Source organism: Megalobrama amblycephala, unplaced genomic scaffold, assembly GCF_018812025.1.
Source record: "Megalobrama amblycephala isolate DHTTF-2021 unplaced genomic scaffold, ASM1881202v1 scaffold482, whole genome shotgun sequence".
Classification (NCBI taxonomy): Eukaryota; Metazoa; Chordata; class Actinopteri; order Cypriniformes; family Xenocyprididae; genus Megalobrama; species Megalobrama amblycephala.
The window spans coordinates 44,006-62,601 of record NW_025953404.1 but is presented as its reverse complement, the minus strand read 5'-3'; the positions used below and the strand labels follow the sequence as shown (position 1 = coordinate 62,601).

Genomic DNA, 18,596 nt, shown 5'->3' with positions numbered 1-18,596 from the left:
ACATAGCACACACAATAGTAGTAGCCCTATTCTGTACTTGGTTGTGACCTCACTTTATCCGTACCACTTCCAAGCCTAATCCAACTGTGCCTTCTCAAGCGAGCTAGGGCACGATACAGAGAGATCACACTAGTGACATTAGACTGAAAGAATGAATGCTTATGAGATGTGTTTCCTTTAGCACAAAACTTACATTTTATGGTTATACTATTACCTGTAAATATTAATAAAATTGGGGCTTCCGGTAATGGCAGCGGAGCAATCAGTTGTGTACCGATTCTAGCGAGGCTAGTGCTAGCAGCGATCATGCAGTTAGCCATGAGAGCTCGTTACCTGATTTCTCACATGGATTTTTGCTTAAACACATTGCTGAAGTCGTTGCAGAAGAAGGTCGGTGCACACAAAAGGTGTTGACTGACTCTTTTAGTAAATCTGGAGTCCTGGCTGGATGTGAAAGTTGATAGTATCATCAAACGCATCGATGAAGTTGCTGTAGTTGCCGACTCCCTTGCGACTTGTCAGGCTGAAGCGGAAACTTGTATCTCCGCCTAGGAAGATGACATCGCACTGCTAAAAGTGAAACTGGCTACACTCAAGAAACATAACACGGCACTTATGGAGAAGGTTACAGATCTGGAGGATCATTCCAGAAGGACAATATCAGAATTCTAAAGCAAAAAGAGTCCGTTGAGGTGATCCCATACATTTTTTGAATCCTTCATCCCAAAACTTGACAGTCCCGTCTATCGCAATTGACCGTGCACACCTGAGGGCTTGGTATGCCTAAAGATGGTCGCTGTCGCCCTCTTATTATCAAGATTTATCGCTTCAGAGATGTTGCTACAATTCTGACCACAGCTAGATGCAAAGGCCAGCTTCAATACGAGGATCAACTTCTCCGCATCGCTCCTGACATTTCTCCTACAGTTTGCGCTGCAAGGAGAGCCTTTCAACCCTATCTGCGCTGAACTCATTAAGAAAGGCATCTGCTTCCAAATTGAACTTCCACGTGTTGGTCTTCAAGGCAAAAACTTTCAGAGACCCGAAAGATACCAAAGCATAATTGGACGATAATATGTAAACTCTTATCTTCAGTTTTTCGATGAGTGTTTGTGATCTTTACAAAAGACATCTCTCTTTTTTCTTTATGATTCATGTATGTTCTATGATATGACTTGTATGACCATTGATGGGTGGTCGGCAAAAATACGGGAAAGTTCTCTTATGTATAAACCTTTATTTGGCGTGATGCTTTTGGTTTTTGATTTTAGCTGGGATATTGAGCAGGCGTGTATTTTTTTTCTCTGAGTCTTTGAATGATAAACAGATCCTTGTTTTTTATTTTTGTACCTCAGGAGTTTTAGACATGGGGGCACCCAATCTTCTCCTTGTTCTGTTTTAGTATAGTTCTAATACTAGTTCATTCAAGCCTGGACCAGAGATCAAAATAAACCCTTTCCTTTCTGTCTTTTTCCCCCCTAGGAATAGTTTACTTTTTCTGTTTTCTATTTTGTTTAACTTTTTATCACTTCTTAAATGGCTGATGGTGTCAAGTTCAAGGGGCCTAAATAATCCATTGAAACGAGTTGCTACTATGGATTTTTGTAGAAACAAAGAATAAATATAGCCTTCTTACAAGAGACTCACTTGGTCAAAAAGGATACAAATCACATGTATAATTTTTTTCTGGGTTCTTGCTTGCTCCTCAGCTTCAAATAAATCTAAAGGTGTGGCGATTTTATGTCAGTGTAATCTGCTCTTTAAGCTGTTGGAAACTTGGGCAGATAGCAAAGGTAGAATATCAGTTGTGAAAATTCATTATAAAAACAGAGATGTTGCCTTAGTTTCAATTTATGCTCCTAATAAAAAAGAATTTATCAAACAGATCACCAAGGTACTTCTGGAGCTTTCTGGCTTATTGGTGCTGATTTTAATGCTGTTATTGACTGTTCAGTTGATAGGATAGGAAACTCGTGACAAAAACTTAGATCAAAAATTTGCTTCTGAGGCTTACAAGTCCAGCCCTCTATCCATTAGGCCACAAACTGTTAATTTGCTGCGCTGAACTGCAGAAGAACTGATGACAGCACCTGTTTAATGTTTGGTTGACCAATCAGCGGAAAGGGGCGTTTCATTCCCACCCACATGTTGAGATCAAATATTCAAGTTGTTTATTCATTTTCTACCCCTGAACAAAAAATGAAAAATCAAGCCGAATTCTTGTTTGTTTTGTTTGAAAAAAAAAGTGTGAACCAGCCTTAAGGCGACCCCCATTATGGGGAGTTCTGCAGACAGGGGAATCAGTTCAGGAAAAAGAGGACAAAAATTAATTGGTTTGGGGAAACCAGCTGTTCGAACTTACACCAGCAGGGAATCCTCCAAACTGGATGTCAACCTCTGACGTTTGATGACGGGTTCACCCGACAGAACAGAGGAGGGTTGTGGTACGACAACCACAAGAAGACATGACTCTGGAGACTCAGACATAGTGTTGCAAGGCTCTGAAAGATCAGCAGAGACATGACTTGACTCTGGACAATCAGCGGATAAGTGACGTGACTGGACGAACAGAGGAGATGTGAAGTGGCTCTGGGAGGTCTGCTGAGATGTGACAAGGTTCTGGGATGAAAGGTCTGCTGAGAAGTGATGAGGCTCTCGTGGGTCTACTGAGACGTGACAAGGTTCACGAAGATCAACTGACTTGACTGGGTTCAAGAAGATCAACTGTGGCTTGACTGGGCCCACGAAGATTAGTTGTGACTTGACTTGGCTCACGAAGATCAACTGTGACTTGATTTGTTGTTGTGATGGCCAACATTTTGTGAGCGGGTTCTAGTGCAAAAGGCACAGAAGTAATATCGTTTCCTCCTCGACTCCCACACTGAACGAAGGACCACAAAAATTTAAGGCATAGTCCATAAAGTCTCTTAGACTGCAATTGAACTTCCCTTCAGAAAACCAGGATTTTATGGGCTCATATAGACCAAATCGGAAAATGTCCTTCAAAGCCACATTGTCAAATGGAACTTGAAAACATAACTCACAGAATTGGAGAACATATTCTTCAATGGATTAGTCTCTTTGCCGAAGATGAACTAGCTGGTTGACTGGATCCATGGTTGGACAAGAAACGCTCATAAAAGCTGTGGATCTTGGTTTGGCTGAGTATTCTGTAACGTATGGGACGGGACAACAGAGTTGGAGATCCACGTGCAGGCTTTATTAATACGATGAGCGTAGTCTTACAGGCAGAGGGTCAAACACCAGCAAACAGATACAAGAAGGCAAGGCAAAAGAGTAATCCAAACACAGGCAAAGGTCTAGGCAGGAAGCAAACGCTTATAAACAAGAAAACAGTCCAGGCACAAAAACACAGGCAATGCAAGGAACAAGGAGACAAGGACGGATACAAGGCTAAACATTCCATCTTTTTACTTACTTCTCCATGGGGGGCGCCATATTGGTGAGTAACTTCCGGTAGGATGCTCTGAACTTCCGTTTAGTAATTGTCATCAGCTAGATGATGTTCCTAGTGATGACGAATAGTGGAGGTTCTGGGAAAATTTGTGCTGTTTAAGGTTGTCACAACAGCTAGAGAAAGCTCAAAAAACCTCTGGAAGATGAGTGTTTCGACCACGCCATCAAAAAAAGCGGAATTGTTAAATTGTCCAAAATTGTGTTAAATTGCACAAGATGCCAACCGACAAAGAGGGCAAAAGACAATGGCTCGCTGCACTTAATTTTAAATTCCCGCCACGTATCATCCATGTATGTTCATTCCATTTTGTGGACAGACATCCAACAAAGGAAAATCCTTATCCTGAACTTTGGCTTGGATATGTTCATCCATTAGGAAAGAAGAGAAGACGAGGAACTTGTCCAGACCAAGGTGAGTCTATTCTAGGGCTGGGCGATAAAACGATAACGATATGTATCGCGATAGACACGTGATCGATATCAATAAAAAATGTGTTCGATAAAACATTCGATATTTTTTATTCTTCATCGGAAGAAAACAGAGGTTGCGAAGCAAGTTTGGTTGCATTAACAAAGGTACTTGCTCTCTGGTAATCTAGCAACGTAGGGAGTGACCATAGACACGCTAACAGCCAATCATGTAACAGTATCAATTTTGGTTGCGCCATATCGTTGTCTCGTGCTGGATTCCTCTTCAGTAACCGGCGACTGATAAGCAGAAAATGAGTGCCGCAGTGAGTGAGAAAATTGTAAATAAAAGAGGAAAAGTGTTCATTGTGACTTTAGACTAGGGTGACCACCTGACTATTGATCTGTTGCAGGACAGTAGATGTGATTTTGCGGGACAATGCGGGACACATGACACAGATAAATTTACAACTATTACGCTATGTAAGTATTGATTTACATTTGTTGGCAAACTCGGCATATGCGCCGATTAATGTTTCTGCCGGTGGGTGCCCACACTATAATGTTGCGCTTATGGCAACATTAAATCCTGGAGAGAAGACAATTCTAGATTCACGGCTGCACATGCAGGAGGACAAAAGTTTGAGCGCGCAGATGTGATATCTGAGCGAGAGCGCACGAGCCTCCAGTTTTGTGCAAGGGAATCCGCCTGTGAGTGGAGAGATTGCTTGTTCTTTTGATGCGCTTTCGACATTTTTCAATATAATAACACCATAGAACCCACATTAAATGAAATATTAACGTGAGAAGAAAGTCGTGTCTGAATTTCGCAATTTTGTATTGGTTAAAACAAATGGAGAATATCTCGGTTTTCTGTAGGTGCTCGACCATTTCCGTGTGTGGCACTTGATCGCCGCTGTTCGTTGGAAATATTTAACATCAGGATGGATGATTACATGCTTTAAATCATCGATTTGGGCAGCTTTGAGCAGCACTTGAGGTTCTTATCCAGTATGGAAGATGAAATCCTTGCTGGTGTAGTTGTGTTTACTGACTTTGATGAGGCCCGCTCTTTGTGCTGTCCATTCAGTTGTCATCAGAGGGAAAACCTCTCTCTATGATTGCGTTGGTTGGTTATTGTGACGAGCAGGGCGGCGAGAGCCGTGAGAGAACGGCACGAGGCCGGTGACGCAAGTGATAATGAGCATCACCTGCGAGGCGCGCCGGCCTCGAGTCTCTCACTGAGGAGCTCCGGAGGCATAAAAGGAGGAGCGATGACAGTGAAGGACGAGAGAGGACCAGGCCTGGATATTATTTTATGTTTTATTATGTTTGTGTGGCCAGCAGACGTCCGCGAGGGTCTGCCGGCATTACTTTCGTTTTGTATTTGTTTATTTTGAATTAAAGTTATGTTGAATGTTCTCCGGTTCCCGCCTCCTTCTTCCCATATTTACGAACTGTGTTACAGTTAATTTCACAGCTAGAATATGACGGCTGCACTAATAGATTTTTAAATGCTCACAGTTTTTATTATATTTCTTACTGTGGTATTGTAATTTCAGGGATGAAAAAAATGACAGACATAAATGAAATGCGGGACACTAAAGTCTTGCGGGACAAAGCTCCTAATTTCGGGACTGTACCGCAAAATGCGGGACGGGTGGTCACCCTACTTTAGACTTATGTTATTTTAATTATTTGAGTTTTCCATGGTTGTTGACATTTCTGTCTTAATAACTGAGGGGATTATGATCAGAGGAAGGTTAAGTTTAAAATAAAAATGTTTAAATGTAATATATTTTTCTCCTGGTCCTTATTTTAAATGGGTCATAAAAAATATCAGTAATTATCGATATCAGCCGATATGAAACACTGATATCGTGGCACAGTTTTCAGCCATATCGCCCAGCCCTAGTCTATTCACTAACGTTATTTACAAGTCTTAAGTGCTACTAGGTCAGCAGAATTGATCGAAATGCGGCTTATGATATGATATTATATAGATATTATGTGTGCTTAAAACATCTTTAAGAAACCAGCCTTTCCTTCAGCACTTGAATGTTAAGTTGTAGCATAAGTGTATGTGTTGCATTGTTTTCACTGCCTGATTCAGATGGATAACAAGAGGAGTTTGATTCATTTAACATATGACTCATCGGTTCTTTAAACGATTCAGTATTAAGAATCGTTTAAATGAGTCTGACTTGAACTCAAACTTAAGCTCCACTTTGAGTGTCAACCAGGCACTTTTTTAATGGATATAAAGAAATTGTGTTTTTATTCTGTTCCCTTTTTCAAAGAGGTCCGAGTTTGTTCTTGTAAAGAGTTTACCCAAGTTTGCAGACCCTTAAATATTGACTAAATATTTTGGCAGCAGAGTGTGGTCTTCAGCAGTACGAGAACTTAAATGCTCGCCATATATCCCAGCTCAAATAGTAATATTTAAAAAAATATCAGTGTTTGTCTCATATCGGTTTACAAAATGTGGAAACTTAAAAAAAAAAAAATTGTAAAAATCGAATATAAAATTTCCTTTTTTTTTAAATACAAAAAAAACTCATTCTGTTGCATATAATGACCCAGCTAATGTAAGTTACAATATATAATTCCTTTTCTGTTTTTACAGGAGCTGGTGATTGTCAAGAGCACATTGAATGGAGGAAGGCCTGGAGAAGAGAGTCTTACATGTCCCACCATTCCCATGCAATCAAATGTTGATGACCACAGCTGTACATCTAAGAACTTTACCTCTGTTGGAACACAATGGGAAGACCACATCTTTGAGGAGCACTGTTATACTAAAAGAGAACACCATGTAACTTATGTAAACCAGTCAACACAGTGTGATACATTCAAGCCTCATACTCTGATGAACGACTGACTCTAATCTACACCGGGCTCCCACTCCACACATTTCATACCACACATTTCATACCCTTATAGCTGTTCTGTGTCCCCATGCAAATGTGTTATACCAGACTGAAGTTGAACAACAAATCTTGCTCACCCTAATGAAGCTGAAATTAAATCTTTTGATAGAAGATCTAGGCATTCGATTTTTTTTTTATATCAGTGAGTCAAGTGAGCAGGATAATTTCTTTTTGGATTGACACCATTGCTGTAGTCTTGAAGGATCTGATAGCATGGCTCCCCAAAGAAACAATAAGGGCCACAACACCAGAGGCATTTAAGCAGCGTTATCCCAATGTTACTTGTATCTTAGACTGCAGTGAAAGTAAAATCCAAAAGCCAAGGATCCTGGACTCAAGGTCTGAATCATTACAACCACTACTATGCTTGCAACACTATTAAATATTTAGTGGCTATTGCACCTTGTGGTCTAGTAATGTTTATTTCAGCAGCATATGGGGGCCGCTGTAGTGACAAATTTATCACCTGTGACTCTGGTATTCTTGAATACTTTAAACTGTGAGATGAAGTGATGGTGGATAGGGGTTTTTTGATTAGAGACTTGTATGAAAGACAAGTCAACTTGATAATTCGCCAACAAAACACAGCTGACAGAAGAAAAAGCCACATGGAGCCACAGGATTGCAAATGTAAGGATACACGTTGAAAGTGTACAAGGTGTTGTCTCAAACCTTGCCTATCACTTTTATGCCAAAGATTGATAAAATTCTCTGTATATGTGCAGCTTTATTAAATTTGCATGGTGACTTGATCCGTGAAGCAGATAATTAATGCTCAGACTGTTGCATGCGGTGAAATTTGTACGTATTTAATCACAATACTTGACATTTTTAATTCTAAAAAAAAATCTCTCTCAATATATATATTTCTGGTACTTTGTACATACACGTTTTTAAATTAGTCTAAAAAAATTCAATACAAAACATACCAAGTGCAAAACATGTAAACGAGGAAATATCAAATAAATCCAAAATTTTGAAAACTTGCCTTGACAGATTACCAAAATTTTTTCTCTTAAGGCCCTTTCACACCGGACGCGTAACGGAAAAGCGAAACGAACAAACAAATAGTTTGCATGCAAATAGTTCGCGTCAAAACCATTCACATGAGCCGCGACGCGGATTTGCGACGTTTGTGCTCTGAAAGATTCCAAAACATTCGCAGCGACAACTGAATGAAAATATATATATATTAGGGCTGCACGATTAATCGCATGCGATTGTCATGCGTGTCTCATCAGTAAAGCCGGTTCTGTGATTAGCGGTAAATGTCCATCACCTGCTTTCAAATGGAGCGGCACTTAATATACAGAGCCGTAGTTCGCGGACAAGCTACGCAATATCGCGTTCATAATCGAAGGTGATTCATCAAAAAGTTTAACTGCTCAAGACAAACAGCATGGACATTTCATCATCCTGTGAAGACGAGCTTTTCATTTTTTTTCAAAGACGTGCACTCAGTCAACAACACATTCACTTTCCATAGTCACGGACACAATTAGGTTTAAAAAAATTCAAGTTTTACCTCAAAAGGTTGTTATCCTTGTCTATAGCCTACAGCGACCTGCATACTCCCACAGGAGCTGTAATCTCGTGAGAAATGCGATACCTGTCAAAGGGTAATGTTGATTGAATAGCTAGTGACATCTACTGGACATTTCGTTTACAGAAAAGAAACCCACTCACATATACTGTGAGTAGCCAGGCTATAGGCTTCTGTCTAAGATAAGCAAACCTTTATTTGTCCCACAGTGGGGAAATTGTAAGTTATGCCTATGGANAGGTTTACACACCATTACACTCGTTTTCTCCCTTGGTAGTGAATGACTTTTCCTCCAATGTGCTATCTGTCTGCATTTGCCTCTACATTATTTGTCTTTAAACCATATATAAAGCAACTTTTCCAGCTTTTGGATGCATTCATTGATTCTCAGGGTGATAATGCCCAGCAAAAACAAGATATTTTAAGAAATGTGAGTCATCTAATTCAATCTACAGTTTAAGACAAATCAGCTTGAAAAGGGTCAAAGACGAGACGTCACCATTTTGTTGTCTGCATCAAATTAAATTCACAAAAGTTATTTTACATACATAAAAACATGTCAGATGCAAGTAGTGTCTAGTTTAATATTTCAAATAACTTTTGTGAAAATAAAATGTCAACATATGGGAGAAATAATGTTCCAAAGTTTAAAATTGTCATTCAGCCTATTCGTCTAAACTTTAATTTTGCCATTATATAAAACACATAAAAGACCAAGTTAAAAAAAATATATATTTGTTTTCTTGCCATTTTCAAATAAGTGTTGGCTGTGTTATATTAAAAGGACTATGTCTTATTTTAACAAATGACTCATCATCAAATGACACCCTGAAGACTGTGTGGTGCTGCAGAAAAGTGAGTTTATTGCTCTTAAATATTTGATAATTCCACCTTTTCATGGTGTGGTAGCCTAAGTTACAAAAACGCATGTTATTCAGTGAAATGCCAAAAAAACTTATATTGTTAGATTTTTTTTTAAAAAAATAAGCAGTTGTGAATAACTGTGATTAACCCCACTGGTCAAGCTCACTGTTTGATATATAGGTGGCCAGTGGATGGTCACCAAGTTTTGTCATTCAGGGTAATGGAAATTCTCTGTTACACCACAGTGTCATCCATTACACTAAATGACAGTATCACTGTATAAATAACAATTTTAGCAATTTTATTTATATTACAGATAAATGAGGAAAGTGTAACACGGACAAATATGTGTTAAACTTAAAAAATATTACCTTTTTTGCATCGCCTCCCATGTGCTTTATCTCTATCTTTAAGCACTGCCCCCTAAAATGCATAAAAATACAATGTACAGATCCCTATTTGGACCTGATGACTGCAGCGACTAAACAGCAAGTTCTCAATAAAGAATCCTCCTGAAGATACACAGAGTCTCCTGGACTTCGCTTCTGAGTTTCCTACAGGTTGCACAAGAATAAAGTAGCCATAGTGTGCATATATAACGGAGGGCAGGACATAAGAGCTGTGTGTGTAAACCTCACTCTACTGATCTAAAGAGGCACACTAGCCCTCGTCTTCCATGCCAGAGACCCTGGTTCGAGTCCCGCTTAGAGCGGGGCGAGTAGGACTGGAGGAGTTAACTCATCCACAGAGCTAGAGCATTAAAATGTTTGCGATAAAATAGCCTAGATTTAACGGGGCAAGAAGCTGTCAAAAATGCTGATTTGAAATGAACCCTGTGATATTCTTTGTGTGCTTAGCTTAGCATTTGTGTATGTTTGTATGCTAGGGATGCAGTGGAGAAGAAGTTTCCAGCTGAGATAAGCAGACGGAGGAGGGCTGTCCAGAGTGACCCGCAGATCCATTATTTTCTTCAGATGTTCCAGCAGTATGGACAGATGCTGACTCAACAAATACCTCTGTCAGAAGGCCTACAGCAAGCTATACAAAACAGCTTTTGTTTTGGAGTTATGATGACATTGATCTTTGTGGGGGTGAGATGCTCTTTATCTTATGCCCGATACACATTGTCCGATTTTAGGCTGTGCCAAACAAAAGATGACCAATCGAGGTGATTTCTGCAAAAAACAAACAAACAAACAAACAAACGAAAACATGAAATGGCTTATTGATCAACATGACATAGTGCTAAAACTTAAAACATGCCAAATTGGCCTCTTTTCCCTGGCCATGACTGCATCCATATTCTTCCTTCTCTTTTTTCAGTGCACATAAACCACAATTGCCAGTGTGATTCATCTCGCTCTATTTGTTTACCACTAGCTAATGCTGATGATGTTTGATTCTTTTATACTAACTTGTGTCATAGCCTACAATTCAATAGGTGTCATCATCGTACAGTCAACATACAGTTGTGATCAAAATTATTCATACTCTTGGTATTTTTATAGTGTTTTAAGTTGTCTTCTGTAATGAATGAGTTTTATAATGCCTTCAAATATTTAATATGTGACAAACAATTGAAAGAATAAGTCATATTTTAAGAAATATATTATTTCATGGGTATTTTATTGACAAATATTTAAAAATAGCCATGTTCAGAATTATTCATACCCTTTGAATTGCAAAGTCCAAAGTCCTTTTCAATTAGGGCCTGGCATTATGGCCAAAATATTGTCACAATATTTACAACAAAACTTTGCATTTTATTATTTTATCAAATAAAGATGCAGAACTGTATAAATTTAAAAAAATGGGTGAAAAATGTCTTGGTTGTATGATATTTTTAAAATAATAATATAATTTATTTAAGAATTATGTTTTAGGATACAATATTAAAATATTTCTGTTCTTCAAGTTAAACCAGACTTTTATTTTGACAGTTTGTCGTGAAGATCTTTTAGTTTCAGTTTCAAACAGTTTGTGAAGTGACTCTCAAAGCCACTCTGGAGATGAAGTTCATGCCTTCATATATTGAGGCACAGATGCTGAAAACACTGTGAGCGTCACGCGTGTTTGAGTTTGTGTAGTAGATGAAACTATGGCACTCATTCACACAGAGACACGCAGAACATTTAGACTTATTAGCGACATGCACTGACAGGCTGTTGTCGCATTTATTTCTGATGAGTGATAGTTAGAATAATCCATGCCTTTTTTACACACAATACCCTCACTCACTTTTTCATGTGTTCGTGTGTTCTGATGTCACATGGCAACTTGTCACTCATTTATAAAGGCATATGATACGATGTTTATCATCCAGGGACAGCGCACACTTGAAGGTTGTTCATGCAACCAAGCTTGTTATGTGGTTTCATGTGTACTATTTACATTTTAATACAATAAGAGAAATCTTGCAGAATTTTGTCTCCGAACTTCCGTTTATGTGGTAGCTCTGCATATGTCTACTTATTGAAGAGTTCAGTTGTCATGAGCATTGTAATGTTTAAAGCAGATGTCATAACAAATGTCATAACAAATGTCATGAAGGTATACCGTTGATAAATACTGATGCCTTTTTCTCGCCCAGGCATATTTTCAGTAATCAGTAGAAAAGCCTTTGTTCTTGATGATGGCCTCCAAATGCTTCTTGTAGATCTCTACAAGATTTCTGCAGGTCTGCTGTGGGATGTTTCTTCACTCTTCCTTTGCAAAAGCCTCCAGTTGTTGGAGATTGGTAGGCATTCTAGCCCTGACCCGGGCCTTCAACTCTCTCCACAAATTCTCAGTTGGGTTCAGGTCAGGGCACTGACACTCCAGAACATTGATGTTGTTTTCCCTGAACCATTGCTTGACCACTCGCACCAAATGCTTAGGTTCATTATCCTGCTGGTAGGTCCAGTCCTCTAGCAGGTTGAGCGTCTGTGCCGACACCACCAGGTTTTCATTCAGAATCTTGAGGTAGTCCTCCTTTTTCATGATACCATCTATCTTAACGAGGTTACCTGTACCACTGGCAGAGAAGCATCCCCATAGCATGATGTGACCCCCGCTGTACTTGACCATTGGGATGGTATTCTTAGGACTGAATGCAACATCCATATGTCCTAAGAGCTCAAATTTAGTCTTGTCTGACCAGAGGATGGATGACCAGAAGTTCGGATCTCTATCTAGGTGAACCCTCTCGAAGGCCAGACGTGCATCCAGGTGTCTCTGGGTAAGGAGTGGTGTCTTTCTGGTGTGATGTCTATGGAGACCATCTTGAGGCAGAATTCGTTAAACGATGGTCTTGATACTGTCGTTCCTGCTTGGTTGAGGGTGTCCATTGGAGCTTTGGTGGTGATACGAAGGTTGTTGCTTGAGTCGTGGCAGATCATTCTAGCAACTCTAGAGGATACCTTGCACCTCCTGCCACGCCCATCCAGGTTTTTGATAATTGACCACATGGTGACAGTGACTGAGGACAATTAAAGCTTTGGCCCCTTAATTAATTCATTACAGAGCAGGTGTTACCATTCTTAGGCCTAAATTAATTAGGCATAAAGCCTGGGACACACTAGATGATTTTCAAATCTTAACTGTTTTTAAAACTGTGGGACACCACAGACATACTGTAATGACAGTTTCAACCAATTTTTAGCATTATAATCCTCTGAGCGCACACACTAGATGATTCAGCTGGATCGCAAGACCACACACCTGTCGATTGTAGGAACAATTTCACAGTGACACGAGATCTCACAGAAACTCATGAGATCAAATGTGACTTAAGAAGAAAAACAAATGTTGTCAGTTGGCTCTCCTGGTTTGTGACCTGTTTTGCAGTGAAAAACAGGAGAAAAAAGAATATGGTGATTTTCTTTCTCAATACTCCACTTTCGAGGCATGTTTGTGGCTGCCAAGTTTCAGCTTTAGAAGCATGCAACATACTATGGCAGGCATCCGTCAGAGGCAGCTCAAACAAGAGTCAAACATGTTGGATATTTACGTTTTGGGATCATGGAGGCTCAAACGCGATCAGGAGAGGTAAAATAATCATAATGACACCACACAATTGAAGACTTTTTGGACAAAATGTCAGTTGCGTCAAGCCTCGAATCAGACCACACATTCCCGATCGTTGGTGCAAATCGGGCTTAAAATGTGTAGCCAGCCTAAGAATGTTATTGTCAACGATTATGGTCACTGGAGTGAGAAAACCATGTGTACGTTCACAAAAGAAGGATTTTTTTCTTAGATTGGGAATAGGGTATGATTCATTTTGAACAGGATCAAAAGAGAATCTCTGGCCATATCTACTGATATGCAAATTAGGTTTAGTCAACACATATGTGAGTTTGTGCATGGCAACTAATAGATACTGGATACAATGAAAATTCCATTAAAGTTTTTATAACTGAAGAAAAAATGAAAAAAAAAAAAAAAATATATATATATATATATATATATATATATATTTTTTTATTTTTTTTTTTTTTTTTTTTTTTTTCAAGGGATATGAATAATTTTGAGCACAACTGTACATGTCGTACCCAAGTTTTATAGATCCATGTTGTACAGTGTGATTTGTAATGATCTAGGCAAAATAACACAGTCTATAGCAGGCATTACACACGCACAGAGATTGATAATGAGTTGAGGTTGTGCACAAGACATAATAAGCATTGTGTGAATGTTTCTAGGTTTTGTTGTTACGATATCACTGGATCAGTGCTGATTCTGATTATGACATCTTGGTCCAGAAGCCAATCAGCAGGTGGAATGCTGATGATGTCAGTCTGTGGGTGAAGCATCTGGGTCCCTGGACCAATCAGTACAGTGAAATGTTCCACAGAGAACAAATTAATGGCAGGTGGGCACCAATCACACAAAGAAACACAAGTACATAAGTTATTATATTACCCCCTGATGACTTTCTTAGTTATGTGTAATAAAATATGTTTCCAACATGATTTTAGTGGAAAAGAAAAAAAACACTTTTTTTTTTTTTTTTTTACCTCCAAACACGTTTCACCACCCTTAATTCATCATGACAACAACAGTTATCACATTGTAATTGTATTTTTTGTAATGGTTATGTTTTGTTCTGTTTTAAAGTCATTGTGTTTTGTTTTCTCTGTTCCTGTTTGCCTGTGTTCCCTTTGCTTATTAGTTTCAAATTAGTTGGTAATTAGTTCAAATTGGTTTCAAAATAGCCACATACCTGTTTCAATTCCTGTTAATTATCTAGTCTGCGTATGTAAGCCCTTAAGGCTGATTTATACTTCTGTGTCGAGTGTACGGCGTAACTACAGCGTAGACTGTGTGTACCATGCGTAGCCTATGACGTAGCCTGACGTGCACCTCTTCAAAAATCTAACAACGCGTCGATTCTACGTGGACTGCAAGCGCTGTGATTGGTCTGCTAGAACCCCTCCCTCAGGTCAAAAACTGGAGCGGAACAATCGGAGAAGAGCGAGCGTTTTCAACTTACATAGGAAGATCTCTACATCTATATTTCAGGGGACACATGCAGTCAAACTTTCCTGTTCCTGTTAGATTTAATTATTAAAGATTGTTTATTGGATTCTCTATCGTCATGCGCTTCATTGCAGCCATTGACACATGACAATGTGTAATGTATTTTAATATTTATGGATTGACCCCCATACCCAAAAAAAAAAAAAAAGAGATTGCCCACAATATCTAGAAAATTTACAATCCAATCTTGCACTCGAGATGTCTTAAATTTTTAGATCAGGAGATTTTTTCCATGTGGTGTATGACCCAAAAGCTCTGTGGACCTCTGTATTTCTAAAACCCTTAGTACGGCCATGCTCATCGAAACAATGCCACCACTAATGCATGTCGTAATCAAAGCTAAAGGCAGTCCAAAGCTTAATGTATATTTAATGTATATACTGTTATAGTAGTTAATGTACATCACTTGATCTGTGTGTGTTTGTCAGTTTGTTGGCTCGTCTCAGAGATGAAGAACTGTCTGCTGCTCCATTCAGGGTTGAGAATCCATCACACAGACAAGTCATACTGGATGAAGTCCAAAAAATCAAAGAGCTCAAAGTCAAACTGCCACAGAATCTCTGGGAGTACAAGGTGCGTATTGTGTTTTTCTGATAAATTGTGTTTCATTCTTCAAAGAGCCCAAAGTTTTGGATTCACCAGCTGACATTCGTGGCAGGTTGCATACCACCAGTGAACATTCCCACAAATGCCCACTCAATAGAAATGGGCCATTATTCATACACCTCACCTTCATTCCATTATTTTTATTGTATCGGGTTGAACCAAGCTTTGGTAAATTGGAGTTTGGTGCAACGATATCCACAAAGGCTTGGTATGTACCCCTGTATACCAATGGGTATTTGGTATATCCCAGCTCGATCATGGGTGGTCCACGGAGCATCGGGGACATGGGTCAAGACCTCCATCTCCATCAACATACACTGATTTCAGACTCCCCTTCAAACTCTCTGTAGCTCTAGCAGACTGGCACAAGCCTTTTGCCTTCACCCATGGTAGTGGGGTTAGTAATCCTAGGTAGAAGAAAGGGGAGATGTTGAAAAAAAGTAAGCATAGAGAGTAAGCATAGGTTGGAGCCAGCATTAGGGGAATGTTTTCAGTTTTCAGGGTAATGGGACTGGTCAGAAGGGGAGGGCAGGCTGGGTAGAAGTGTTGAAACAGGACTCGTCTGCCCCTTAATGTGTTGCAAGGTGGTCCTTAGCCAACGGGACAGCTTTATTCAGTTATACCAGCCAGTGGCACCAGACCTATTCAGTCACCTTTCTTGGCAATTGGGTGACAAATTGCTCCAACATCACCAGCTTGATGGCCAAATTACTTCCCTTCTAAGCTAGCAACCACAAGCAGCCAACCTTCTCCAGTGTGAGGGCACAGAATAATTGCTGGTGTTCCTCAATACAGCAAAAACAAGATCTTCGCATTTTAGCGTCGCAAAGGCCTTTAGATTAGACAGAATGCAAAAATTTTGCAGAGAGAATTCAAAATATCTCACTTCCTGTTGTGTTTTCAGATTTTGCACCCAGGGACTTTTTTGTAGGTATCGGGCTGTTACGTGTCTAACGGGTTTCCTACTTGTACGTGAAACATAACGTAAATTGAAATTTTGTAGGTGGCGCTATTGAGCCATTTTGCCACTCCTAATTCTGAAACCCATATCAGACATAAATTTTCACCACTTCTGACACGTGTGCAAAGTTTCATGAGTTTTCGAGCACGTTTAGGCCCTCAAAAATGTGATTCATTTTGGAGAATAATAATATTTGACCAAGCAATTACAATAATTAATGTATTAAAATACTTTTATAATGCATTATAAATAAAGGCTTTAAATCAAGTGTTACCCAAAAGTCTTTGATTTTCATCCTTACACAGATTAATCCTTTACATAAAATTTAAAGAGACCTCAACCACAATAACAGTCCTTATTTTTTGTGTTGGAATGAGGAGGTGGATTCACATTTTCAAAAAAACGTATACACAAATGTCTACTCTTTTCATGGATAATATTTCACTCATAGGTGTGTGTAATTCTCTTTCCTGCCCAAGGCTACAAATCTTGGAAAAGCCCTGTTTCTACAGTTTGGTCTGAGAGAATTTCCACGTCTCACTTTTTAGGGGCCAAGCCCCGAAGGGGCTGTAGCCCCTATTGTAATTGTACGTTTTCCCTTTTATTATTATTATTCTTCCTCCCGAATGGGAGTCTATGGCAGCCCTATCAACGGAACATGAGAAAATGATGAAATTTGGCACAGTTGTAGAGATGCTCATGAATAGTGATTGGACCAAATTTGGAGTCTCTAGAACCAACTCTATAGCGCCACCACCAGTTCAAAATTTCAACATTCTAACGGTTTTAACATTTGAACTGTTTGTCATAGAAAAATTAAATTTAGTTCATCTGATTCGTCTCTTCATGCTGATGCTATTCAACTTCTTACATTAAGTCTCCACCCATTACAGTAGCGGCCATTTTGAAAAGTACAGTATTTGTTTTTTTCGCTTCTCCTCCTTCAAAATTTGTCCAATTTTGTCCAAACTTTGATCAGGTGATCTTTGGTCTGAGCCGCACAGAAATGACTGAACAGATTTTTTTTATTCATCTTTGTTCAAAAGTTATGATGTCACGAAGTTAACGAGGTTGACCCAAAATTGCTATAGAGGCTGTATCTCGGCCAAACTTTGAGCAATCGAAACTAAAATTGGTACACTTGATCAAGACCATGATCTGAGGTTCCATGCCAAATTTGGGAACAGCGCCACCTACAGGTCATGAGATCTGAAAAATGGCTATTTTGGCCAATAACTTTTGAACACTTTATTAGAAAATCAAGATCTTGGTGTCTATGGATTCCCTGTGCCATGCCGAATCCGAGGATATCGAATTCGTCAACATCGGATGAACCACGTGTCCGCCATTTTGAATTTTGTCATAAATTGCAATAACTTTTAAACAATTTGACATATCTTCACACAAATTGGTACGTATGACCTTTAGAAGGTCCTGAAGGTACCTGAGAAGTTTCAACACAGCGCCACCTACTGTTCCACAGATGTAATGATTATTGCAAAACCACTTATAACTTTTGAAAACACTTTCCAAAATGTGTATGCTTTATGTCATTTTATTCCCTGGCTTATGCCGATTCCGACGATGTGTCATTTGTCATTTTCCTTAAATGTACCTGTCTGCCATATTGAATTAAATCAAAAACAGTTTTTTCGCTACTCCTCCCACAAATTTTGGTCAATTTTGTCCAAAATCAGCTCAGATGATCTTTGGACCGAGCCGCACAGAAATGACTGAACGGATTTTTGATATTCGCTACCATTCCCAAGATATTCATCTCTGAATGTGACCTTGCTTGTGTTTGTTGTCTTATACTAGTTAGCTTAGCACAGTAATTGCTTAGCATGCTAAACTATTGCTATTCTTTCTAATGTGGTCTTCAGTCAACAGGTTAACCAAAACTTAGTTGGCATTAAATAACTTTGCATACTAATATGGTTAACATGCTATGAAGCTTTTTTTTTTGTGAACTCTTTCTCACACTGAAACCTCTGCTTAGCATACTGATGAACTTGCATGGCTGATTAGTTCAATGTGTTACGCCACGGATCCCGAATGCTCTGCATCGTGGGTTCGAAACTCAGTGTGACACATGCCCAGACCGCATGAGGTACTGTGGCAGGAAAAGATGCAGAACTTGTGTCTGTTCTAGGCATTCTGCCTAAAACTGGTCTAATCTGAAGCTATCACATGCAATTCCTTTATGTCCAAATTCGTAGTTATTCTTCTTCCCCCTGTATGGTAATCAATGAACCATAAGAAGGAAAATTATCAAATTTGGCATGCT

The 18,596-nt window shown here is 39.2% G+C and overlaps 1 protein-coding gene across 1 annotated transcript; it reads left to right on the top strand.

The window, feature by feature from the left end:
* The first annotated feature begins 9,645 nt into the window (after positions 1-9,645).
* LOC125261782 (bifunctional apoptosis regulator-like) lies at positions 9,646-16,966 on the top strand. Its single transcript, XM_048180333.1, has 4 exons — positions 9,646-10,313; positions 13,905-14,074; positions 15,171-15,315; positions 16,789-16,966. The coding sequence occupies exons 1-4, from the start codon at positions 10,197-10,199 to the stop codon at positions 16,855-16,857; spliced, it is 501 nt and encodes a 166-aa protein (XP_048036290.1). The 5' UTR covers positions 9,646-10,196; the 3' UTR covers positions 16,858-16,966.
* The last annotated feature ends 1,630 nt before the right edge of the window (positions 16,967-18,596 follow it).